General features: G+C 34.5%; 1 protein-coding gene and 1 long non-coding RNA gene across 3 annotated transcripts; both read right to left on the reverse strand.

Moving 5' to 3' along the window:
- Nucleotides 1-901: 901 nt before the first annotated feature.
- On the reverse strand, nucleotides 902-22,427 carry LOC134543013 (uncharacterized). Of its 2 annotated transcripts, XR_010076877.1 has the most exons (5): nucleotides 22,282-22,427; nucleotides 21,863-22,200; nucleotides 19,437-19,571; nucleotides 15,903-15,978; nucleotides 904-2,222 (listed from the first exon to the last, which is right to left on the reverse strand). XR_010076877.1 is itself a non-coding variant. In XM_063387686.1 (4 exons), exons 1-4 carry the CDS (start codon nucleotides 22,079-22,081, stop codon nucleotides 2,011-2,013), a joined length of 642 nt encoding a protein of 213 aa, XP_063243756.1. In that variant the 5' UTR covers nucleotides 22,082-22,427; the 3' UTR covers nucleotides 902-2,010. The 2 variants fall into 2 exon arrangements, 1 of the variants encoding a protein (XP_063243756.1); XM_063387686.1 differs by having other exon boundaries at nucleotides 902-2,222; nucleotides 21,863-22,427.
- Nucleotides 22,428-22,468: 41 nt separating this feature from the next.
- On the reverse strand, nucleotides 22,469-26,012 carry LOC134542887 (uncharacterized). The gene is made up of 3 exons (XR_010076865.1): nucleotides 25,045-26,012; nucleotides 23,448-23,645; nucleotides 22,469-22,621 (listed from the first exon to the last, which is right to left on the reverse strand). It is a non-coding gene; the product is annotated as an uncharacterized LOC134542887 (long non-coding RNA).
- Between the last annotated feature and the right edge of the window lie 323 nt (nucleotides 26,013-26,335).

Consider the following 26,335-nt stretch of genomic DNA (forward strand, 5'->3'; position numbering starts at 1 on the left):
AGGAGCATAGCCCATAAATTCCCATCTTATGTTCCAGAAATTAGCCACTATAGTTTAAGTTACAGAGATGTTTATACGCTCATTTAAAGTGTATGTAATAAACTTACACATTTAATTAAAATATGGTGTTTGTTACGAATGTTAAACTAAGAATGTCGGGTTAACATATTTTTTGTTGCGGATGTTAACATATTCGTTTTTCGACACTAATGGTTTTAATAATCGCGATATATTTACTCAAATATTCATCATATATAACGCATTTTAAACGGCTTCTTAAAAATTGGTGTCTATAAGTACAAAATATTTCTGAAAATGTTTTTTAAGTAGTTTCTTTAATAATCAACTGATACATTCATACACACTTGTACGACAAATTTCATCATACATGTTTGTATTTGAACAAAACTATTTGCCGAGGTCTCCCGATTAATAGAATCCACATTACAGGACAGACTATATTTGACGAACTTGAATTGAATGATTAAATTGTCACCATTTCGATTATGTAACAATTTTTGGTTTGCACGTTTATCATTAAGTAAACGTTACATGAATAAAATTTGCTGGATATTGAAAGTGAAATTACAGTTTTCTTCAAGTAAAATAATCAGCTATGAATGTGAATGACACGTATTTTGGTTAAAAAAAACAAGGGGGGGGGGGAAATTGTTAGTTTGCAATAATAGTAGCGTATACACCCCATCGAGTGACAACTCTCCTGACCGAGACGGGATAGACACTTAGAATCATAAAACTGTGCTAACAGAAGCCCGGGAATGTAACGAGCCCGCGAACAACCCTGAAAATTTTTTAACTTTAAATTCGACTCGTTTGCAGCCCATTCAGCCATTTATATTAAATTAACTAAAAAAGTGTTAATAAACTGCATGTGAAAAGAAACGGAAAAAATTTTTTTTAATAAAAAAATAAATTTTTGTGTTGGATTCCTTTCTCGTTTAACCTTTTTATGTTGCAAAATGATAAAAAAGTATTTTATTACAAAAATATACTGCATGTATCACTTTTAACCTAAAAGACTAAAGGATGTTTTTTAACGAAGTCGTTCTTCACACTTTAAACTTTTAATATATTATTGTGGATGCTGGTCAAGGTGTCTCAGCGTCTCGCTGATTATAGGGGTATAATGGATCAAGCTTCGCACATTATTACCTGAGAAATAATATTATATATGTGTGTGTGTGTGACATTCCTACCACAGACGCTGTTTTTGCAACAGTTACCTCGATTAGTCATAAATCTTTGGGTAGTGGTTTTTTTAAATGTAAAATTTTCCAATATAACAACATTCGCCTAACAAAATAAAAGGCTAGTAAACATAATTACAAACCCAAGATTTTTCTATCAGAATTGTTTATTGATAATCCATTCATACTATATCTTTGATGTATGCTTACTTCAACTACTGGCTTCTTTTCAGCGCACCAGTGACTAATTTCGATTAGTCGAGATCGTTATGTTATGCCAGAATTCGGGTTTGCATTCATTCACTGCGTTCAGCTAGGGATAAAAAGAACAGTACCGTGTCAAGTGACGTTGGTAAATTGAAACATATTTGAACGTATTTGGAGTAACGTAACTTTGAATTCCGAAATAAATCTTGTCAAATGATGGGATTTTTCCATGGGCTTTTTATTTGTTGTTAATTTCTGGGTTTGGTTTCTTCGTCGGCAAAATGTAGAAGTCAATAAATAAATCAAATTTTAAGAAGAAGCTTATATTATCTTAAGGTGCCGTTTTCTGAAACTCATATAAACAAATATCTAAGTTTCTAATGATTCTAAAACTTGTAAGTTGTATAATGTTTAATAATCTCATAATTTAACACCATTGAAATTAATTATTTACCGTTGTATCAATCAAAAAACTGGCCTAAGACACACTTACGGCAGTTAAGAACTTTACAAGAAATATACTATGTTTGGGTAAGTGATGTACAGAATGGTGGTTAAATCTAAACGAAAAAAAAAAATTACGTTATTTACAGTTTCACACAATGTGGATTCGTAAAAAGTCGTGTATTTGAGTACGGCAGTAGGGGCACAATGAATATTCTATATTCAATGCCCCCAGTTCGTCTTCTTCAGGTGGTAAAGTCATTCTCCTCCTAAGCTCAGCCACACACTCGTCACACAAGCCTTGATGGTGACAAGGGACAATGATGTTAGTTGGCTCGCCGATGTTGCAAATCATGCACAACCCTGGAAAAATATTGATGCATTAGTGTCAGTGTGTTGTTACTTTGCATGTTCTATTTCATGAAAATACATTCTAAAACAAATTAAATTGTTATAGTATACATATTGACGTTTGAAGGTATTTTTTAGCTTTTGAAAAGAGACAATTTAAATTTGCTCAATATGGCTGTTGGCCAAACCTCTTTTAAGGCGTTTTTATTACTGCGATATTAACATTAACTCCCAGAAAACACTGTTTTATCAGGCGGAGAAAGTTTATATGCATATATATAGCCTAGGCTAAATATTAGAGTAGTGACACAATTATATTATTCATTCCAATTCATTTCGCTTCATTAACACAACTTTTTTCTCAATAGCAATAAATTAAATGAGTATTATTTTAATTTAATATTGTACTTCCCTATAGCTAATTATTTCGAAATACGGTGTCTTATATTAAAATGAAGATGCATGATTTGCATAGTGGGTGCTGATAACTAATATTCATGATTATCGACTACTATTATGAGTTTTTGAAACTCGTTCGAGTATAAAATTATATTTAAATATTAGTCTTAGAAAATTGTATGTACTATAAACTCTTTACACGTACATTCATAAACATATAGAAATTTTAAACATTGAAATATTATGTTATGAATAGAGACCCGGAAAATGCGCGGGTTCATTTCGTGTTATGCTAAAATTCCAATAGATATACCTTAGTGCTGCTTCTGTCATTGGTTCACTGTTAATCTGGAGGACTGAGGGTCAATTAGAGACCCTCACTCATAGAAGTGTCGATTAACAGGCCACCCAGTCGAGACGACTCACAAGTCAGCAGCCAACGAACAGTTGGCATTTGCCCGAGTGTGTAGAGGACATTGGATTCTATCCTGGAGGTCATTGAACCCGCGAATTTTCCGGGTCTCTAGTTATGAAATGTATATACGCCTATTTAACAATACATGCAAATATTAGCCCTGCTGGTTAAAAATTATTTCTGGCTCAGCTGCACGCTCAGGTAGATTTTAAATGTCATACTTCGTTACACGGATCTTTATAGAATCTTGAAGAATATTCTAGGGAAATCTGGAGCATTCTGAAAACTTTGTGCTGCGCCGCTAGCGAAAACTCCTGTGAAAATAAAATACGCATTTACTTCCATAATTATGTATTAAAACAATTTATTATCATGTTGCACTGAAGGTTGCTGCTATCAAAAATATCTCAGAAAAAAGATAATGGTAATATTTAACAATATCTAAAACATTTTTTATGGCCTCAATATTGTTTCTTATAAGAGCCATGCATGTTTGGTTTTTACGATCTTAGTTAAGTCTCTCGTTATAGTAAGGGGTGGTTGTATAAAACCTGTTTCATATTATTTTTAGATGAATTTACGAAAGTTAATAAAACTTAACAGATGTGAAAATGGACCTAAAAAGTTATAAATTCTCCAGTCCATCAACCCCTATTTTTTCACCTATAGAGCTAATGTTTGGTGTTATAAAAAAAACTTTAGAAACTAAATTTTTTGGTATTATATTAAGAAGGAATAATTACTTAAAATGAAATCCAATTTCTTAAAAGTTTAGAAGTTATTGTTGCTTTCTTCCTCACTGGTCCGATTTTACCCATTAACGAAATGGACAGAGATTTATCACCTCTTTATTTTATGTATATATTCCTGGCATGGTATTGGGTATGGAGACTATATAACGAATTTATTTGGAAAAATTTTTTTCGAAAGTCACACTATCGTCATGAATTCATGTAATCTTTCTTCAAACATCACCTCAAAATTTTAAATATACTGGAAAATAAAGAAAATAATTAATTGTCTAAGTAATATTAAATACTCGCAAAGAAATATCAACCGAGCGGGCAGTAAATTTATTTTGTACTAATGTTTTATTCTACTAGTTGAGTTCAATCTTATGAAATTGTTTATTTGCCAATATTTGGATGTTGGTGCGTCAATGGGTCATTTGAGATCTTAAAAGGTGCCTTCGTGCAACTTGCTGTTCATCTTACTCAGAGTGAGTAATTTCTTTTAATGACCATAACAAGCAGATACGTGTATTATAAACTGGTTTAGGTATTTAAATTTTTTTTTAAACTAAACAACTTCTGTATCCCATAAATTCTGCTCAAAAATTTAAATAAATTATAATAGCTTTGATAAGTTATACTCTACATCAAATTCTCTGCACACGTAAATAGAAACGTGTGGCAACATATCTGATTTAGAAGATTGAATTGTGTTAACCTAACTTCATACAGAGTTGTTATCATAAATCTGTAACATCACAATCTTAAGGGTAAATAATTACACATGTTTTACTTAGGTACACAATAAGCCAAGCTTAGGGGCATGCATATTTCGCGAAAAATTCAGAGACTAGTTGAAAGTTAAAACACTATAGCATTGCCTGTGTGTCGTGATTGGATGAGTTTATTTTGTCGATTGTTACAATACAATCAATGACAGTAATTCAGTGACGGAAGCAAACGCGTCTTGAGTGGCCCGGTCAAATAAAGCAACGTCTTCTCTTGCAGACGACCGCAAATCACAAGGAAGAAACAGCTTGCGCGGGTATACCTTCTTGCAGTCTAACAGGTGTTCAGATCTATTCGCGAAAAATGCCATCCCCTTAGCTCCATGCAAACACTTGTAAAAATAAATTTATTATGTCTGAACATGTTTTAGGTAGTAAGCAAGTTTTATACTCGACCAATATATCGTTGGTATCCACGGACGTTGCGAATTATCTCGCTGGCCAAATAATTGTTCCATCTAATCCCTTTAGGAAGCTTAATTTTTATTAACCGTATAAAAGATATCATTATTGTTGGTGCAGTTCATCATAGAGTGCGTTATAATACTCGATGAGGACCTCACTGACTTATAGCCTACTAACATAGTAGTATAGGAATGGGCATCCGAGGACAGGGTCCAGGGTGAGGAGCCGAGGAGCCGACCGCCATCTTGGATTGTGACGTCACGGCGGCCATCTTGGATGGTTGTGACCTTGACCTTTGACCTTGACCTTGACCCCTACGGCCATTTTGGATCCGCCATCTTGGATCCGCCATTTTGGATGACGTAATTGTGTGTTCTCGAAAATTCCGGCGATGTGTTTTCCGCCATATTGGATGATGACGTCACCGTTGCATTTTCCGTTACGGTCGCCATCTTTAACTTTTATAATTATTATCCGATTTTAATGAAATTTTTTTTTAAAAATTATAAAAAAAATTAAATAATAAAATTTTAACAAAATAATTATAAAAAACATATATTTACGACACGGAGTTCGGAGTCCTCGGTTCGAACCCGACGAGGTCAAAAAAAATTAAAAATGGCGACAGGCTCCTTCCTCAATGGTGGGTGCAGGCATAATGACTCTCACCACTTATGTCAAAGTATACATATCTTCACCTAGTATGATGTCATGTCCGCCATCTTGAAATTTGGACGCCATCTTGAAAATCTTTATTTATTATCCGATGTTAATGAAAAAAATTCCAAAATTCATCAAAAAATTAATGTATTTGAATTCTGTTTGAATATATCGATGTACGTCCTTGGTTCGATTCCCGACGTGAGTAATGGGTCGATCCTTCCTCCATGAAAGTTACCTAGACTGATATACCACCACCAGTACCAAGGTATATATCATCAACTGGTATGACATCATGTCCGCCATCTTGTCTTCATCCGCTGGAGACCACCATCTTGTTTTCGTCTGCTAGAGTGTGCCGATACCATGTAGTATAATTATCTGGTCACCATACTTTTGTCCTCAACTGTTGAAATTGAACATTGACCTTGAACTTTGACCTTGACCTTGAAAATTTACCTTGACCTTGAAATTTGACTTTGACCTTGAACTTTGACCTTGACCTTGAAAATCGACCTTGACCTTGAAATTTGACCTTGACCTTGAAATTTGACCTTGACCTTGAAATTTGACCTTGACCTTGAAATTTGACCTTGACCTTGAACTTTGACCTTGAAATTTGACCTTGACCTTGAAATTTGACCTTGACCTTGAAATTTGACCTTGACATTGAAATTTGACCTTGACCTTGAAATTTGACCTTGACCTTTTACCTTGACCTTGAACTTTGACCTTGACCTTGAACTTTGACCTTGACCTTGAAATTTGACCTTGACCTTGAAATTTGACCTTGATCTTGAAATTTGACCTTGACCTTGAAATTTGACTTTGTCCTTGTCGACCATCATGGATACGACATTTAATGTTCAGTACTTGCTACCAGGAGCGACCACATGCTGGAGTACACCATCTTGTGCGTGTACTTGTATTATAGAGTACATTTCCATCTGGTTAATTTTATTCTAACCCGCTACAGTGCAGTAATCATTTATTACCGAGGTGCCCCCCGCCATCTTGAAATTCGGCCGCCATCTTGAAATCATGTAATAATGTAGCTAGAAAAGCGGGAAAAAAATCCAAAATTCATCAAAAAAATCACTCATTAACTTACAAATTGATTCGATCCGCTCCAGTCCTTGGTTCGATACTCGAACGATGCAATAATGTTTAATTTTATGAAAAAATAATAATAATTTCAATAAACCATGTTCAACATTCTTAAGAGACTTTAAATCCTCTACTACCATCATCCTATCCGACATCAAGACCATCATCTTGGAATTTTCGTAATAAGTAAACTAAAAATTCAGGAAAAAGTTAAAAATTCTTTAAATAAATTTGCAATCAATATACTGATTAATTAGGTCGTCTAAGGTCCTTGGTACGATCCTGGACGAAGCTAAAATAAATTTAATTTAAATACCAGAAAAGCATAAGGTTCGAGAAATAAAACACCACAAAGTCGTTTACAAACATAATATTTATTACACAATTTCTATCATACTACAGAATCACTTGCGAAAGCCAGCAATCGTATAAACATTTAGCCCCGCATAGACGTGCAACGACTACTTCCTAGCTCCAACAGCTCCAAATGCTCCAACAGCTCCAACAGTTCCAAATGCCCCAACTGCCTTTTCTTTCAACAGCTCCAATGATATTGGGCTTCAATGCTACGAGTCTAAGAGACTACGAGGCTACAAGGCTACGAGTCTAAAAGGATCTAGCTGGTTCCGAGTTATACATGGCTGAGAGACTGCATGACTAAAAGACCGCATGACTAAAAGACCGCATGGCTACGAAACTACATGTCTATGGAGCTACATGGATACAAGTCTACTCGGCTCCAACACACAATGTACACACAGTACACCCAGGAAACGGGACGTACACACAGGAAAACGTAATGTACAAACAGGAAAACGAAATATACAAACAGGAAAACGAAATGTACAAACAGGAAAACGAAATGTACAAACAGGAAAACGAAATGTACAAACAGGAAAACGAAATGTACAAACAGGAAAACGAAATGTACAAACAGGAAAACGAAATGTACACACAGGAAAACGGAATGTACAAACAGGAAAACGAAATGTACAAACAGGAAAACGAAATGTACAAACAGGAAAACGAAATGTACAAACAGGAAAACGAAATGTACAAACAGGAAAACGAAATGTACAAACAGGAAAACGAAATGTACAAACAGGAAAACGAAATGTACAAACAGGAAAACGAAATGTACACACAGGAAAATGGAATGTACAAACAGGAAAACGAAATGTACAAACAGGAAAACTAAATGTACAAACAGGAAAACGCAATGTACACACAGGAAATCGGAACGTACACACAGTACACACAGGAAACGGAATGATCACACATACAGTAGCGGAAACACAGGCTTATTTGGAAATCGGGATACAAGAAATAAATCATACTTTTTTAAAATATAAATAATTCATTTTATTTTTCATTAGTACACACATGACAGTTAATCAAATGATTATTGTATGTAGCCAGCGTTCCGAAGTTCTTACAGTATGGACGATACTTCCACGATATGCGAGTAGTTTCCTCTACGAACAGATGCCACCATCAGTCTTAGCCGGTCAACCAATATTTTTGGATCTTTCCATGATGTGGAATCAATCTCTTCTGCCACCATCTTCATTGCTTGTTTATTATAAATATTATGATCTCTGGTGTTTCCGTTTTAACACCATCCTCAGGGTTACTTTCATCATCTAGCCAGCGATCATCACAAGCTTGATCAGATTTATTTATTATAACACGGCGTTTCCATCGCTTCGGTCTCAGGACACCACCACATTCTTCGATCTTGTCAGCTTTAGGTTCTGCATCACAGTCTATGCCTTTGTAAACAGCCTCAGAGTCACTGTAGCAATCACCGTAGAAGACAACGTCTTCACCCAGATTACTGCAAGAACTCAATATCGTTGATGTCGAAGTGTCTTCATCGCCTGTATGCTTCCTTTTCAGGAGTCCACCATTTATACAAAGTATGGAGGATCTGCTAAATATAGGCTTGAATGTATTCTCACTTTTCACAGTGTTGATACCTTCATTAGTTTCAGTCTTCCCGATACCATCAACATCCTTCAATATTTGTTTCTCGTCACGATCGGCGTGCTAAGGCTTCCATCTTTTCTATATTAATAATATTATTTGTCTTAAAATCTCCGCGTCCGTGTCACTATCACAGATGTAAATCATCATCATAGCTGTCATCAATATTGTCATGAGCTGCATCAATATAACTCATTTTATGATATCGTTTCCACATTTCAGTTGTCAGTGATTTACCACAATCTATGATCTTGTGAGCTCCATTCTCATTTTCTGTAAAAGCCTATGAGTCCAGTTTTATTATTTAATCCTTCAACCCATCATCACAAACTCAATTAAATAATTGTAGTATATAGAAAAAAAAATCATCAAAGTTCCTTTCATTTAATCTTGGAAACCGTATCATCCTTTCCACCTATAGTAGGTATAGTTTCTTGAGCCCAAGAGTCTTTCATTATATATACCATGCAGTGTTCTTCAAGAGATGTAGTATACCACCATTTATACATACAAATCCATCCTATCATTAATTTGTTTACACATTAGAAAAACCTTTACGCTATTTTTACGTGTTTTATTAAATTACCACTTCGAATAAAATAATTACCACACATAGTAATTTCTACAAAGGACACTTTGTCCAAGACATTTTAACCATAATCTGTCTGAAAACAACCATGTCCCATCTATATCACAAAGTAAACGAGGGTTAGTGGAGATAGGTCAAACAAGTGCTAGTCACTCATAGGGTAAGAACCATGTGTTCGATACCTATCTCAGTCAATGTAGCATCTATGTATTTTTATTACCTCATGTAGAAAAATATGTTCCAATGCATACGAATTTAAACTTATTCACATACGACTAGTCAAAAGTACATAAATTCAAGCACGCCAACCGCAAAAAAAAAATCTCAAGGATAGAGGCAGAGACTTCTCGATCGAGACATGCCTACCATCACCTGCAAATGAACATTGACCCCTCGCGCGGGAATTGCAAGCTTGCAGAATGCTGCGACACTCATATGTTTTGTTCAAGACATGCATACATCACACCACTAGCCTTCCAACTTAGTACACGTAAAACTCCAGTGAAATCATAATCCAGCATACGTAAAGTACTTGCTGGAACCACTTCAAAGTATACATCACCGAACCAGAGCAGAAAATCAGCCTACGAATGTATATCTTGCAACCTACAAAAATAAATGTGTAGCACATATACGAGAGGAGTCGAACTCCACATACCATACTCAATACTCTGATAATTATAAGCGTCAAAATATTTTTAATCAAGACCTTAGCCAGTATACAATTTTTTTTCCATGTTGTAAAAATTCATGTTAGTAATCAGCAACGAAGGAGTGAGTAACTTGGACGAAGAACCGCTTACCAAGTATCCAGAATCTTACAGATACAGCCCATCCAGTGCACCAGCTTACTCCGAAGTGTAATCAATTGATAAACACTCATTAATTTTTTAATATCACCACCATAGTATACACCAATATATGACAGGTTACGATTTAAGACCATAAATTTCCCACAAGTCTGTTAGTTTTATTTCGGGAAGTAATAAATTATTTCTCAAAAATAATAAATCAAGTTCCTATCAGATTTGCTCTAATGTTACGGCATTACCTGTACCAGCACGTTACCAAAACATCTCCCATAAAAAAAAATCTTAAGAATGCAGATGACATACTCAGACAAAGATAATTTTAGCAAAAAAAAACAGACTTCATCATTATTGATAAAAAAATAATACACACAAACAAGACAAAACGGACATTTCATATCCAACCTAAATTACGTGTCACATGTAGTTTATTGCATTAAGATAAACGATGTAGGTTAGGGAAAAATAAATAAAAAATTCTTTAATTCTATTATTAAAATAAATTATTATAGTTCGTATTAAGAGTGACAAAATACAAATAATTCATACAGATCACGATACATCAGTTCAGGAGTGTAACACCTTAGAGGGCCAGAAATTATGCTAGAGACCTTCCTTTACAAAATTTATAATGTTTTTTCAAGTAAAATTTTAGTGTAACCTGTACACTGCACTTCTCACACAGAAATTTTACACGGTCAAGATTTCTTCTGCAGCCATGCCTTTCATGGATGCGTGTACTTCGTACTCGTTCAAAACGTTTACCGCAGTAGCGGCACTGATACAGATACTCATCGCAATTAACATCGCTTCCCCGATGTACAACTTGCAAATGAACTTTGCTTTTACAATGCCTAATCAAATTACTTTTGTTTGTGAAATGTACACCACACGGGTCACACGGAAATGTCTCACGATTAGCGTTTCTTCTACAGACATGATTTTCATGTCTTCTTGCATGTTGACGGTATTTAAAACTTTTGTCACAGTACGTACACAGATGTCTCGTCGTTAGACCTTGAGTCACCGACGGCTAGGAAAGTATCTTACTTTCAATGTGCACTGCTGTTGTAGGCGACGAAGTCCCGTATGTTGCATGAGCTGGAGATTTCCCAGTCAACATTGACAGATCATCTGTACTGGATGCCAAAGAATCTGATGTATACACGACTGATGCAGAAGCTGGGAATTGCTCACAAAATGTTTTATTTACCAAATGCGGAGTAGTTACAGGTATTGTAGTCTCCTCTTCGTTCGTTAATGCACACATTGAGGTCTCTTGGAGTGAAGAGACAGTAGATACAGCCATCATTGAGATCTCTAGAGATGGTAGGCTCGTTACCATCGGAATCTCTGGAGCTGCCCTCATCGTTGTCATAGGGATCTGCTTCGTCATCATCGCCTCCGTCGTCAGGGACCCCGGTGAAGACGCGAGACCCTCCGTCAAGATCTCTGCAGTCGGTGACCCCGTCACCATTGGGATTTGTACCGATTTCGACGTTGCTACCATTGAGTTCGGATACACATCAATATTCATGTATCGGACTTATATGCAGTCAAGCAAATTCATCAGATCTGCACTGTACCACTACAAGAGGTGGACTGAGGGACCTGCTGTCTAAGACTCGCTTAAATAACAGTGTCCGCTTGTATAATACGCAAGTCAATACATCATCCATTGTTATTACTTAAAAAAATTAGGAATTTCAATGAATGAGAATTTAAATTATATATACAATCAACTAATCACACATCCTACTTACACGGTTAATTTAGACTTAATAGAGGAGCAAGAGTCTGTAATCAATGGAACTTTCACAACCCAAACAAAATTTAAAGTAGGTACCCAAATTTAAATATTATTATGTAGAGCTACACATAACATCCAACTGACTCCAAATGACTACAACACATGACTAAAATAATTTATACGATACCAGGCTAGGTCCAAAGTCAATTTTTTTTGTACCTCTCATCTACAGTTCAGAGGACCTTCAGTGTTGATATAGCTACAGCCAAGACATGTCCAGTACCATACATTTTCAAAGCCTTCAAAGTCGATCCTTGTTAAGCCTTATGACAAAAGTCTCCGAAACAAGAGACCTACTCTACAAGATTACTAAACATTTTAAGCTTGTCATAGCACACATCGATAAAAATCTTCGTAAATAACCCTAAATATTATCAGACCACTAGCATTCGATTTATGCACATACAGTAGGTCACCAACATATTCGTCAACACATGACCATTCTACATTAAGCTCCTCACTTACTTATATCAGCCTACTCGACTACACCCAGCACACATAAACTAAAAGAAGTCAAATAACATCCTATTATTTATTTACATTCGAATATTTAACAGCATGCCGACTGCTAATTAAATAAGCCTGACAGTGAACATGTTAGCAAAGTTTACTTTTATATAGGACCAGGAATCCATTGAACCTTCAGAACCTAGCTACACATACACAGTGCTGGATGCAAGGAATTCTACACTCATTTGTCATCACTGACACTCACATTCCATAATCTAATCTCAATTCGGCACTCATTTTCCATCATTAACATTCACACAAATGCAAATTAACCACCATCGACACTCAATTCAACACTCACTTTCCATAATCTAAACTCAATTCGACACTCGTTTTCCATCATCGACACCCATAATACATCATAGGCACTTGAGTCAACACTCATTTTCCATCATTAACATTCACACAAATGCAAATTAACCACCATCGACACTCAATTCAACACTCACTTTCCATAATCTAAACTTAATTCGGCACTCATTTTCCATAGTCGACACTCAATTCAACCCTCACTTTCCATAATCTAAACTCAATTCGGCACTCATTTTCCATAGTCGATACTCAATTCATCACTCATTTTCCATCATCGACACTCAATTTGACACTCATTTTCCATCATCGTCACTCAATTCCTCACTCATTTTCCATCATCGACACTCAATTCGACACTCAATTTCCATCATCGACACTCAATTCGGCACTCATTTTCCATCGATGACACTCAATTCAACACTCATTTTCCGTCATCGATACTTAATTCTACATACTCTTTCCTTCTTCGACACTCATTTTCCATCATCTACATACAGTAAAATGCAAACTTTCCATCATCCACACACACACACATACACAGATACATATATAAATATATTCATACACGACTCAATTCTTTGAAGTAGCAAACACATGAACTTTATTAGGGCATGAATAACGACACATTTTAATAACAATTTTTAAAATTATATTTATATCAAAAATACAAAAGTATAAAATTTCATCAGTCAATACACATTACTAACTTATTATATATACCCTGAAATTCTAAGTTCATCAAATATAGCCCACGTTTCTTTGATAACTGATAAAATTTCGTCATCTTGCGAAACAAGTAAAAGTCGCAACCTGTTCACCAACACGTTCGGGTCTTTCCACGATATATAATCAATTTCACTTGATGACACCATCTTCTTCGATTGTTTGCTGAACATATTCTGAAAATCGTTGTAATAATGATTATGATAATTTGTATCATCATCATCGCTGCTGTCCACATCTTTATCAAACACACTAACATCTTCATCTTGCATATCCCAGTATTTCGAATTTTTTGACATTGGAGTACCGTCATTGGCATCAAGCTTACTTGTTAATTTTCCAAAAATATATTCCAAAGTCCGTAGAAGTCTACTATAAGACGTCTTGTCACTTTTTCTGGAGATGTTACTTTCATTATCTTCTACCTTACTTATATCTCCAACACCATTTAAGCTATATCCTTTCTCAAGACCTGGAGAGATTTTAACACAATCGCTTTTAAGACTAGGTCGATCAATTTCATTGTAAGAGATACTGTCCCCGAGCATATCGTCTCCATCTATGTACAGTATCTCCTGAACGAGCTTGGCTTTACAAGTTTTATAGTATCTTTTTAAATTCTCTCTTCGTGTCATCCGCCTACCACACTTGCCACAACTTAGTATTTGACGGAATGGACTTTTAACACAATCGTTCTTTTCATGTCTACGAGCATTATAGCTTTTATCAAAGTATTTTCTACAGTATGTACAATGTCCTTCAGATCGAGATCGATATTTGAGTATCGTACCTTCACTAGACTATACGTACTCCATAATGGTTGAATAGCCACTAAAAGTATTATTTAGGTACTTCGTATTTTTATGTATGAACATTCATCAATTATTTACAAAAAAAGATTTTTTTCTCATTTTGACTAAAAAAACTCATGTTCCACGTAGTTTTACTACCCACCTTCATATTTCCTCATATGTTATGTTGTAAAAGCTAGCTACATTATTACATGATTTCAAGATGGCGGCCGAATTTCAAGATGGCGGGGGGCACCTCGGTAATAAATGATTACTGCACTGTAGCGGGTTAGAATAAAATTAACCAGATGGAAATGTACTCTATAATACAAGTACACGCACAAGATGGTGTACTCCAGCATGTGGTCGCTCCTGGTAGCATGTACTGAACATTAAATGTCGTATCCATGATGGTCGACAAGGACAAAGTCAAATTTCAAGGTCAAGGTCAAATTTCAAGGTCAAGGTCAAATTTCAAGGTCAAGGTCAAAGTTCAAGGTCAAGGTCAAATTTCAAGGTCAAGGTCAAATTTCAAGGTCAAGGTCAAATTTCAAGGTCAAGGTCAAATTTCAAGGTCAAGGTCAAATTTCAAGGTCAAGGTCAAATTTCAAGGTCAAGGTCAAAGTTCAAGGTCAATGTTCAATTTCAACAGTTGAGGACAAAAGTATGGTGACCAGATAATTATACTACATGGTATCGGCACACTCTAGCAGACGAAAACAAGATGGTGGTCTCCAGCGGATGAAGACAAGATGGCGGACATGATGTCATACCAGTTGATGATATATACCTTGGTACTGGTGGTGGTATATCAGTCTAGGTAACTTTCATGGAGGAAGGATCGACCCATTACTCACGTCGGGAATCGAACCAAGGACGTACATCGATATATTCAAACAGAATTCAAATACATTAATTTTTTGATGAATTTTGGAATTTTTTTCATTAACATCGGATAATAAATAAAGATTTTCAAGATGGCGTCCAAATTTCAAGATGGCGGACATGACATCATACTAGGTGAAGATATGTATACTTTGACATAAGTGGTGGGAGTCAGTATGCCTGCACCCACCATTGAGGAAGGAGCCTGTCGCCATTTTTAATTTTTTTTTGACCTCGTCGGGTTCGAACCGAGGACTCCGAACTCCGTGTCGTAAATATATGTTTTTTATAATTATTTTGTTAAAATTTTATTATTTAATTTTTTTTATAATTTTTAAAAAAAAATTTCATTAAAATCGGATAATAATTATAAAAGTTAAAGATGGCGACCGTAACGGAAAATGCAACGGTGACGTCATCATCCAATATGGCGGAAAACACATCGCCGGAATTTTCGAGAACACACAATTACGTCATCCAAAATGGCGGATCCAAGATGGCGGATCCAAAATGGCCGTAGGGGTCAAGGTCAAGGTCACAACCATCCAATATGGCCGCCGTGACGTCACAATCCAAGATGGCGGTCGGCTCCTCGGCTCCTCACCCTGGACCCTGTCCTCGGATGCCCATTCCTATACTACTTAACATGATTCACACTCATGCATTTTGTCATAGTTTAAGAATTTAGCAGTAATTAACACTGCAGTTTACTTACATAAAATCATACGTGACTGAATTGATATCATTGTATAGAAAATACAAATGTACTAACTTGTAGTTACTTCAGATAAAGGTTGTTCAACTCGTTCTGAAACTTCTTGATCCATTCCATTTTCTTGAAGAGACACCTTCATTGAGAACAAAGCAATACATTTTAAACATTAAATGATAGTGACCGCACTTTTCTCACAAGATATACCCTTTTAAAATCCATATAAACTCCCCCCTGTGCTTACACGTTGAGTGAAAGCAGTTAAATAAACGTCAAGATACGACAGACATGTATATTGAAAGATACTATGAAATATTTTTTACAATACAAAAAATTACAATAATTTCAATCGGAATAAATCAAGGTAGATTTAAAATTTTGTATCCGTTAATGCTATGGCCTATTAAATAAGAAGTATTTGGTGTTAACACTTTTTTTTTTATTGAAATGGATGACGCTTCTTGTAAAGCCATTGTGGCGTACGCATGATCATTGCATATTTTATAAATTACAAGATCTTGTATTCCAAAACATTAATGGCAATTTGTAAAGAAGTAATCTAGTTGTCCTTTATTCACTAGAGTCTGAGTAACCAATAAGACACGGTTAATTTACAAATAGAGCCTAATAGCTCAAAGCTCCCCACAATTCAGTATTTAATCCCGAAAAAACAAGTTTTTAATCTAAAGTAGTGATTGGTTTAAAATTAAGCTTCAATAAATAAATCATGTCACCTAATGCAAAAAATAAAATAATTATGGCTGATTTCGCAATGAGTGACAGTCAGTTTAGCGTTAAGTTGTGGATAAAATACATAAATAATGCTTGCTCGTTCCAGCTGTAGTTTTCTTTGTACTTCATTATAGCAACAATTTTTAATAAGCAGCAAGCAATTTATCAATTAATAGTTTTAAGTATGTCAACCATGGATTTATAAAGTTCACAAAATAAAATTACCTACGAGATTATAAAGTTGGTTTTTGGTAAATATGCAGCAATGCATTTATTTTATTATTTGGGTTTGTTAAAAAATATAAGACCAATTATTAAAAAAAATTAATCTAGTACGACTCTATGCGTAAGTTCTATTTTCAATCATTCAACTCCCTTTGATTTTATATCACCCATGGCATATTTTAATACGACGAGCATTAAGCAACAAGCAAACACAGGTAATTGAGTTGAAATAGATAGTACCATCATGAATTTCCCGTCATAATCTGTTAAATTGGATTAATTTGCTTCAAATCCTCCAAATTTTTATTGCATAAAACCCAATGATATAGCAACAAATAAATTAATACTGTTTGAATAACATCATAGAGATCAGTTAATAGTTATTAATTTCCAAAGAAAGGACATAATTTAAAAATAATGAAATATCGTCCCAGCCAGCGAAGGTGATTGCAGAATAGTAAATTTATTAGCACGTTCATGTTTTAATTACTGTGTGGTAACATTTTCAAAAAATGATTTTTTTTAGTTATGTGCAATTACTTTTGTTTAATTTTTTCCAGGGTTATAAATTAAAAATTGTAAACCGTGCTTTCAATCAAAATAAGATTACCCTATACAGTGTTATACCAATAATAACAATACAGTAAAAAAATCAAATATGTATCAAAATACTGCCAATTCAAAAGTAAATTCAAATGGCGAAAAAAAATTAAAAGGGTAATTAAAGATGGATAGTAATGAAGGGTTACACTATATTTTTTAGCAATTTCAAAGCTGAATAGTTGTAATGTTCCCGATGTATATTGTATTACTGAGTGTAAAATGTGTTCTTAATTCTTCAAATTGCACACTTCCTTTGCTGAAGTAACCAACCAGTGATTCATTCTTTAACATGCAAAAATAATTTACCTTTTTGTGAAAAATATTTAATTACCTTTTTATTTGTTTATTGCACACGAAAATTGCTTGAAAGAGTTTCTAAACTGTTTATTGCATTAAATATTTCCTTTCCTGTGTGAATGTAATCTAAACAGATCTTGAAAATGGATTAATAAAACAATAGTTTTTAAATTTATAGCATTCTCTCAAAAATAGGTACTACCCAACAAGTTAATTTCTTGAAATTTAAGATGCACGGAATAAAGTTATATTTCACCAAAAATGGTTTTATTGTGATTTCCCAATAAAACATCTTTGATTTTCTATATATGTCATATACGGAATTACTTTATTCACTTTCTAATATGCAAATAAGGAATTTCCTACAATTTTCTCATACAGAAAATGTCAACTTAGTAATTATTTTAAAATCGAACATTCAACAGCTTCTTCTGTCAAGCTGTCGAAATATTGCAGTTAGAACTCTATGAACTAAAGCGTCCCTATCGACAGCTGAGATTAATTTATTAAAGCTACTTTCCCACAAATCTGATTTTTTATAGTTAATTGACCCTGGTTTTATGCAAAATAATGATCCTAAAATAATTTTAATTATGTTCTTACTTCTCGTTCGGCAATGTTATTAGGACAAACAATATACAGGCCATGGAAACTGGGGAGAAAATTGGCCATATTCTATTATGAGAATACTTTGCATATTCTGCCTCAAGTATCTAATCTATTGAAACCATGGGATACCAAAATCGGATGGACATAACAGGAATTTATCCCGAGATCTTTAGAATTTTAATCCAATATGTTACATTTGTGCCACCTCGCTCTGTAAGCTGATTTGAGACCAGAAATAGGCCTTTACTTTCCAACTGTGATGACGTGTCATTTGTGTGGCTTAATCAGAAGTAAGTTACAGCTAAACTTCATAAAACAGTTATTAGACTTTGTTCAAGAGTAACGATCTAAATAATTGAAATGTTATTTGCGGTATGTAGGCATAATTTTTTTCACATGTTATTTAATCACACGTAGTTTTCTGTACGTGTTAATAAAATTTTAAGAGAGAAAAATTTCAATAAAGATTTTGATATAATCTTGAATTTGTTTTTAAAAATAAACATAACGCCTTGTTATAGGTTGTGTTAGAATTATGTAGGCTACATAAGAATGTTGTTACGCTCAAATATTTAAAATAAATGATTTTACTACAACGCAGGGATGAGTTTTGTACTAACAGCTAAAATTTATCAGTCGAATTATAACTCATTCTGTGTTGGAGGTTAGTAAAGTCATTTAATATTTTATTTGTAATTGTTTCTTATACGCTATAAAAATATTTCAGTCCTATGATTCGCATGCTAACAAACAATTTTACACATCGCATCGGTAGAATTCAGTGGTTTCACTTTGATGTAACATTAAAAATAAGGATGAAATTCATTATTAATTTTACATTTTTCATCCTTAAAATAATTATCCGCTCCTGAAACCCAACTTAGCAAAATTACGTGCTTGTGAGTTCACCCTTTTATTAACAGATTTTTATTTTAATTATCTGCTATGACCAGCCAATTTAATTGTGACATATCATGCTACTCGTAGTGCACTATCAAATCATCCACAGAGGACAATAGAAACATCTACCAGTATTGAATACAAAGCATTAAAATATACAGAAACAATTTAATATTATACTATTAGAAATCACTATTATGATTTCGTTAGTACTGTTTGACTGTATACCTCTAAAATTGATTCAAACGAACTTCCAGCTTCTTCATTCGTGTTTCTTGGTCTCTGATATGGAGGTTCACGATGCCGATATCTTCTTCCAATATTTGGTGTCCTCTCTTCCACCAAGCTGGATGTGCTTGTGGTCTGTAACAATGCAATAACCAAATAAATGTTTTGAATTTTTTAACACCAATTATAAAAAATAAATTTGAATATGATGCATACAAAACATGAAAACATGGGTATTTAAGGCAAGCAACAAACATTAATGCTGGTTTTTTTTTATTATTTGTATACATAGAGTGTTTAATTAAAGAGAAATTGAGCAAAATACGAATTTCATACTGGTCTAGCTAAAAAAAAAAAAAATTGGGTATGAAACATAGAATACAAATGTATTTACTCAAGGCACTGCATCTAACTTCAGTTGAGGCTATCAAGGGCGCCGCCTACCGAGGCACACAAGGCACACATACGGTGTGCAGAGCTTCAGTAGAACAAACGCGATTTGAAAACTACTCAATATATCCGAGTGGTCTTTGTTTACGGAAAGCATATAAGAATGCGGTGAGGGCGGAAAAGTAGTTCTGTTTCTGTATTTCGTTTTTAAACTGTATTTTTAGGAGAGTGAAAACGGCTAAAATACGTGTTTCCAGAGTAGTTTTTTGTCATGAAACGCCCGTTAATATTGTTGAGACCACTTAACGGCCTTGCATTCCACTTCCACCTTTATCTACATTTAGTCGCCATTTAGTGTAATGGTCATCGCTTCGACACCGCGCTAGTAACACCAGCGAGAGTCACGCTTATCATCTCACCTCACCAACACATATACGCCCTGACGAGGCGGGCTCCTTAATTTCTGGCGTATTCTTGTTCTGTTTATACCCTGATTATACCCTCGCCTAACAGCGCAATGACACTCTGTCAGGAATTCTATATGATTATATTTTGTTTAAGTGCACATTAAAATTTATGAAATGAAATAAATAAAAATAATTGGTATCTGAATGCCACAAGCTAAAATATTTATAATACTTTATATCAAAGCTCACAAGAATCAAGGATTCGTTTTCTTAATTAATGAATACCGCCATAGGTAGGACTCTATGGTATTAAGAAAGTGAATTAGAACAATTAAAATAAAATACATAACTACTGGCTCAGTGACGGCAACGTATGAAGTCTCCGGTGCGTCATACCTCGGCCGGTGATGACGTCAGACTAAGCTGGCAGAGGGCTCTCACCGAGGCGTCTTTGCGCCGAATAAGTAAACCGTTATGATTATCGAATTCATACCATGCGTTATTGATAAAAACACAGACACGTACATATATAAAGCACGTCCTCCAAAGCTTTCGTTACTGATTATAAAATAGGATTCATTAATAAGTAAAGTTTGAAATAATTCCTTCTTCGGTCAAGTTCGAATCCGCTCGTTTTTCCGGTTCCGGCTTTGTCAAGTGAAAACATTTCACTCAAATCACATTACAACAGGGGACTTCAAGTCAGTCTGCTGAAACCACATACACTTGATGAAAAGAAAAATATATATTTCATTTTAATTCCTACTAAATTGGAACTGGGAATATTGCACTGCACAAACGGGTGTCTTCCGGGGTCGTGGCGCACTGTTTGAACTCTCACATGCCCACGCACTGCGGCTCTACAAACGCGGGGAAGGGGGGGGGGGGGGAACTGAGTCAGGACGGTCAGGGTCATTGGGGGAAAGCCCCGGTCAACGTCACATCTTTGTGAAGTGTGATACAAAGAATTTTGGTAATCGACTATGAACGTGAGAATTTTCAGAATTTAGTTGTAGTAGACAACTAGACAACCACAACGTCATTAGAGACGACATAAACTTAAGATATAATAAACTATGAATTATTGGAATGTGTTAGCCTGCCTGAAAATCTACCAATGAATGTAAAGCCATGATATTAATAACATGGCATTAAAGTTTGCTTAAATTATTTTAATATTTTTATAAACTAATGTTATTTAAAGTTATATAATGTTTGATTTAAATATTGCAAATATTTATACATGGAATTGCCGACTTCAAATTAACGCGCAAATAAAATTATGTTTCAATCAAACTGGTGAGAAATACTCCATTACAAAATATTATATATAGCCCTTTTTTTCTAAATTTATAGTTATTTCATGATTCATCACAAAAGAAATTAAGTTGCCATTGTGTTATTAAAAAAGTAAAAGACTCTATTTTAAATTATTTCAGTACATTTGGTAATACGGATGTAACAATTTTCCGCAGATTTTCCTTTATCTTGTTATACGGTTTACCAATAAAACATTTCACTTATAAAATGCGTAAAGCTTTGTTACTATATAAACTAGGGAATTATGTATTCTAATAATGAAGTTTTATCTTTGTTCTAAATATGTATTTAAATGTTTAATTAACTCACCTCATCTGTGATGGTAACCTCTCCATCAAACAGTATGTCAGGAAGATGTTCTGGTGGTGTGTCATCTTGGAATTCGTCTTCAGCTGTAACTTCATCGTCCATTACAGCTGCCACCAAAGATGTTCGTAGAAGTCGTTCTGCTAACGAACTCACAGTCCAGGATGCTCGTTGGAGGAATCTTTTAATAGAAATTGATTCTTCAGACAGCTCCCCCTGCATTTGCTGAATGTTTTCGTCCTGCCGCACATACGATCGACGCCGCGTTCTCTGGGCTGCCACCTGCCTCTCTACGTTTCGCCTTGTAGTATGGAACGAACTGTCTTGTTTTCTAAGAGCGGCTGAAAAAACATAGTTATTAACAAACGAGGAAAATATTATAACATTCTTAACATATTTACTATGAAAATAAATTTACTTACTGATGAAATGCCAAAATTCCGGTCTGGGCCCACCTACAGCTTTAAGCAACTTTCTGTAAAAAGACTCAACGGCATTGTTGGTCCTCCACTCGAGGCCATTTACAGACAAAACACTTGGCGTCACCACACCAATCCAAAAATCTCTTATGTATTGTGTGAGTCTTTGAAAAGTAACCATCATGTTTTCCTGCAGCAAATATTCTTCCACTGTTTGTACTCCAGATATAATTTTGTCTGTGGGTAGTAACGGTAAGGCCATAAGCATCTTCAAAGCCGTTTCTCCAGTTTCAGAGCGGATGGTTCTCGCCATTCCCAGTTGTTGCGCGCGTCGAAAAATTGCCTTTGAACATACAGAATGTGTGTCCAACCATCTGGCTCTTAGGGTAGAAAGTCATTCAGTACAATATTACACATGCACACTTATAGCCTACACACATCAACACAAACATAAAAGCTTAAATTTCAGAGACAAAAAAAAATTAAATGTATCTTCAAAGTTTCCAAGCTAGAAAGCAGACCAATTTCAAGTGCTGTCAGTTTTAAATTTCATGTAAATAGATTTATGCTTCTTAAAACGATTACTGAAGCTGCAGCAGCTGCAATTTAATATTTTTATAACGGATATTTATGCCTGTTATTTAATTTTAAAAAGACTTCACTTTTACAGTAAAGGTATTGTAGAGAAAAATGCTTTGCATTTGCAATGACAGACTATACACAATTGATCCATAAAATAAAACTAAAATGAACCTCACCTTTTTTTCCAAGCAGCCATATGAAAGGACTGTGACAACAGCTTTAAACAATAGGACCTCCAATATATTTTGTTACTGGCTGAGTGGTCAAGAACTATTATTATATTTAGTCGTGAGTTGGAGTTAAATTTCAGATCCTATGTTACATAAATGTGACACCTCTGAAAACTTAAATCATTATTAATAATAATAATACTGCATTGGCCCTAACATTCTACTTCTTAGAATTGCATGCATAAAGTGTGGTGTATTGTATTGTAACCATGCCACCAAGTATTCGATCCCAATTTGCTTTAGCTATTAAGTGCTCTGCACCAGTTTTATCCTTGATTGCATAATCAATGCATTAATTGATTTATGACGATAAACAGCACAGCTATTAAAACTTAAAATAATTGAATGGTATTTTACCTGGGCGTAGTGAAACCAACATCCTTTCACTGATACATTTGGAAAAACACGTCGAAAGGCAGAGCGCAATGCGGGTTCGAAGTCGCTCATTAAAGTTGCTGGCTTAAATGTTGGCACTTCTTCGATTAAACCTCGTAAAACGGCTTCGTACGCTTCAGTTGTCCTTCTCGTCATAAGTGCGTAAGCTGCAGGGTATATCTGAAGTAATAAATCAAATTAGTAAACAAATACCCCCTTAATGATAACTCGTTTATAAAAACAAGATAAAAGTTGTTTCCCTACATATAAATTCTTAAGCAGGAAACCGGTTGTTTTAAATATTTTACATTGTTTCATGAATAACATTTATGATGCAGAAAATAGTTCCATATTTATTCAATAGAGTTATACATATAATGTCAATGTAATGTCTGAGCATACGAATATCTATAAGTCGATTGATGTGACGAAAAGGCAATTCTCACGGTTTGCTTTTTATTTACAACTGTCGTTCCTTGTCAATTAATTTTGCCTAGATTAAATGAGGTTATATAAAGCCTGAATTTATTTGACTTTACCAAAAATTTAATTGGCATCGTCTCATGTGAAATTTTGTGTCGTTTGCGTCATTGATGTATTTATGGAAAAGTTTATTAAATGCACAGATATTCAGCTCACCTACACGAATGTTTAAAACTTGGACATTAATTTATTCCAGCTGTTACGTATATACTAAGATCATATTTTACTCTCAAAATACTGAAAATAAAACAAAATTTATATCCGTTATATTGGATTCCATGTTACCTTAGGCCTTTCGTAATATTTGTAAAATATTAAAGTTTTACTAATTTTAGGAATACTGCTAATGATGGAAATATCGTGCTTCTGTTGGTATTTCTCTCTATTTCAGGATTCCCACACTCTTACATCAGTCAATTTCCCAGAGTTTCCCGTGTTTTTCTTGTCCTAACATTTTTTCCTGCGTCATCGAACTACTGTCTATCAAGATAACAGGAATATTAGTATAAAATTGTTACTAAGACAAAATTACATTAACATGCATAACATACAGAAATGACTAAATATTTTCCTATACAATAATCATTATCATTAAAATTACATAACCAAGTGTGCCACTTTAAAATAAGACGAATGCATTTATTTGATCAAACTGGGGACAATGCATCTTTATTTTGATCAGGAGAAAATGAAATGCAACCAAGATTTTACTTAAAATTAAAAGACAATAGTTTGTCATTTACGTTTATTAATTGTTAATAAAATTAGATGAGATTAATTTAAATTACACACATATTTGATTACAATGCATACCAGTTTAGAGACATTATATTAAATAGAAAGAAGAACCGCTGATACTGTTTTGTAACTAAGATATAATAATTTGTTCTGCATTTCCAGGTTTAAAAACACATTTTCAATACCTTGTGTTTACCTGTTTAACAGATTTTCTCTGTCTGCGGTAATTTGCCTTTCTATGAAGTACAACTCACAAGTGCAGAATTGATGATTGAAATTTAGTACATGTAAAGGTTATTAAATTACTTTTAATTAATACAAAAATTAGGTAGGTGCATATTTACGCTGGAAAGTATACCTGATTTTGAAGTCCTCCATGCCTTTCAGTATCTACCACGTGCAGGGTAAATAGTTGTTCGCTTCTAGGATGAAGAGGCACAGACTTGAAAGTGCCATCAGCCTGAACGTTAGAATTTTCTGTACCTAGCAAATCCTTGAAATGTGGTGAGACAAATAAAGCGGCCACCCCACCATCGGTGGAAACAATGGTTTTAAGAAAAAACCGTTCACCACTTAGAGACTTCCCCCAAATTTTCCACTGATCAAGAATCATCATCTCGTCAAACTCTTGTAGTGATTGTGGTTGGGGTGGTACAATTCTTTTACGTGCACGCCTCATCAGCTCTTCTGCCGATGGGAATCCTACTACTTCTTTTGCCAGCGGAAATCTGATAAAATAACACATATAATAAAACAAAACACATAAGCTTTTCACTTATTATTATGCATTGGTTCATTACTATACAACTATTTCACGCTGGTCAAATTTTTATTTCGGAAAATTACTTGCTATTAAACCCTATACACAGTAAAAGTAAATAGCCACGCGTGATAAACGCCGATCACCATGGAACGCTATTGAAGCCATCGATTCTCAAGGGTCTATCACAGGTCCTTTCCATTTCGTGCCCTTCAACTACATCGCAAGCCTCTAATAACTTATACAAACCAACAACTTTATGCTTACAACTTCTCATTGTCGCCAGTACATACAGCATCGTACATGAAATTTAGAAACTGAATAGAAAATTTGAAGCAGTTAGAGTGTGCGATGTCATATAAAATCGTATTTGAATTCAATAAAAAGCAATTAATTTCAATAACTTCTTCATCTCTAAATAATAACAGCGTGTAATCATGGATAGGCCACTTCAGAAGATGCGAATATTGTATTCTTAAACTCTGTTAAAAGATGTAAGATTATGATGTATGGAAACATATCTCTGGAGGGCTTTTGTGACTGATGTTTGTATTGAAATCGTGTAATTCTGTTCACTATATAATTATTAATGAATTTATTGTCATGTGCGTGAAAGCTACACACTTGTGCAGTCACTATACATTTGATCGATTATTGTCACGTAGTCTAAATGACATAAACCATCTGAAAAAAGGCTGCAAGGTTCAAAATATTTGCATTCGTTTTTCATATATTCTATAATTACGTTATTACTCAAATCTAACTATGGAAAACTGAATTGGCTACAACTAAATCCATACATGATAACTAAGCACACTAATTGCTATACCTACACCAAATACTTAGACAAGTTCTTCTTTAAATATTTATATCAGATATACATGTTTGA

The sequence above is a fragment of the Bacillus rossius genome, assembly GCF_032445375.1.
Source record: "Bacillus rossius redtenbacheri isolate Brsri chromosome 9 unlocalized genomic scaffold, Brsri_v3 Brsri_v3_scf9_2, whole genome shotgun sequence".
NCBI classification, from domain to species: Eukaryota; Metazoa; Arthropoda; class Insecta; order Phasmatodea; family Bacillidae; genus Bacillus; species Bacillus rossius.

Coding starts and splice junctions, on each gene's coding strand:
- LOC134543013 (XM_063387686.1), bottom strand. CDS start 22,081: ATGCAGGGGGAGCTGTCTGAAGAATCAATTTCTATTAAAAGATTCCTC. Junction 19,572..21,862: donor AGGTTACCATCACAGATGAG/GTGAGTTAATTA, acceptor GCATTGTTACAG/ACCACAAGCACATCCAGCTT. Junction 2,223..15,902: donor TTTATCTGAAGTAACTACAA/GTTAGTACATTT, acceptor ATATTTTTCCAG/GGTTGTGCATGATTTGCAAC.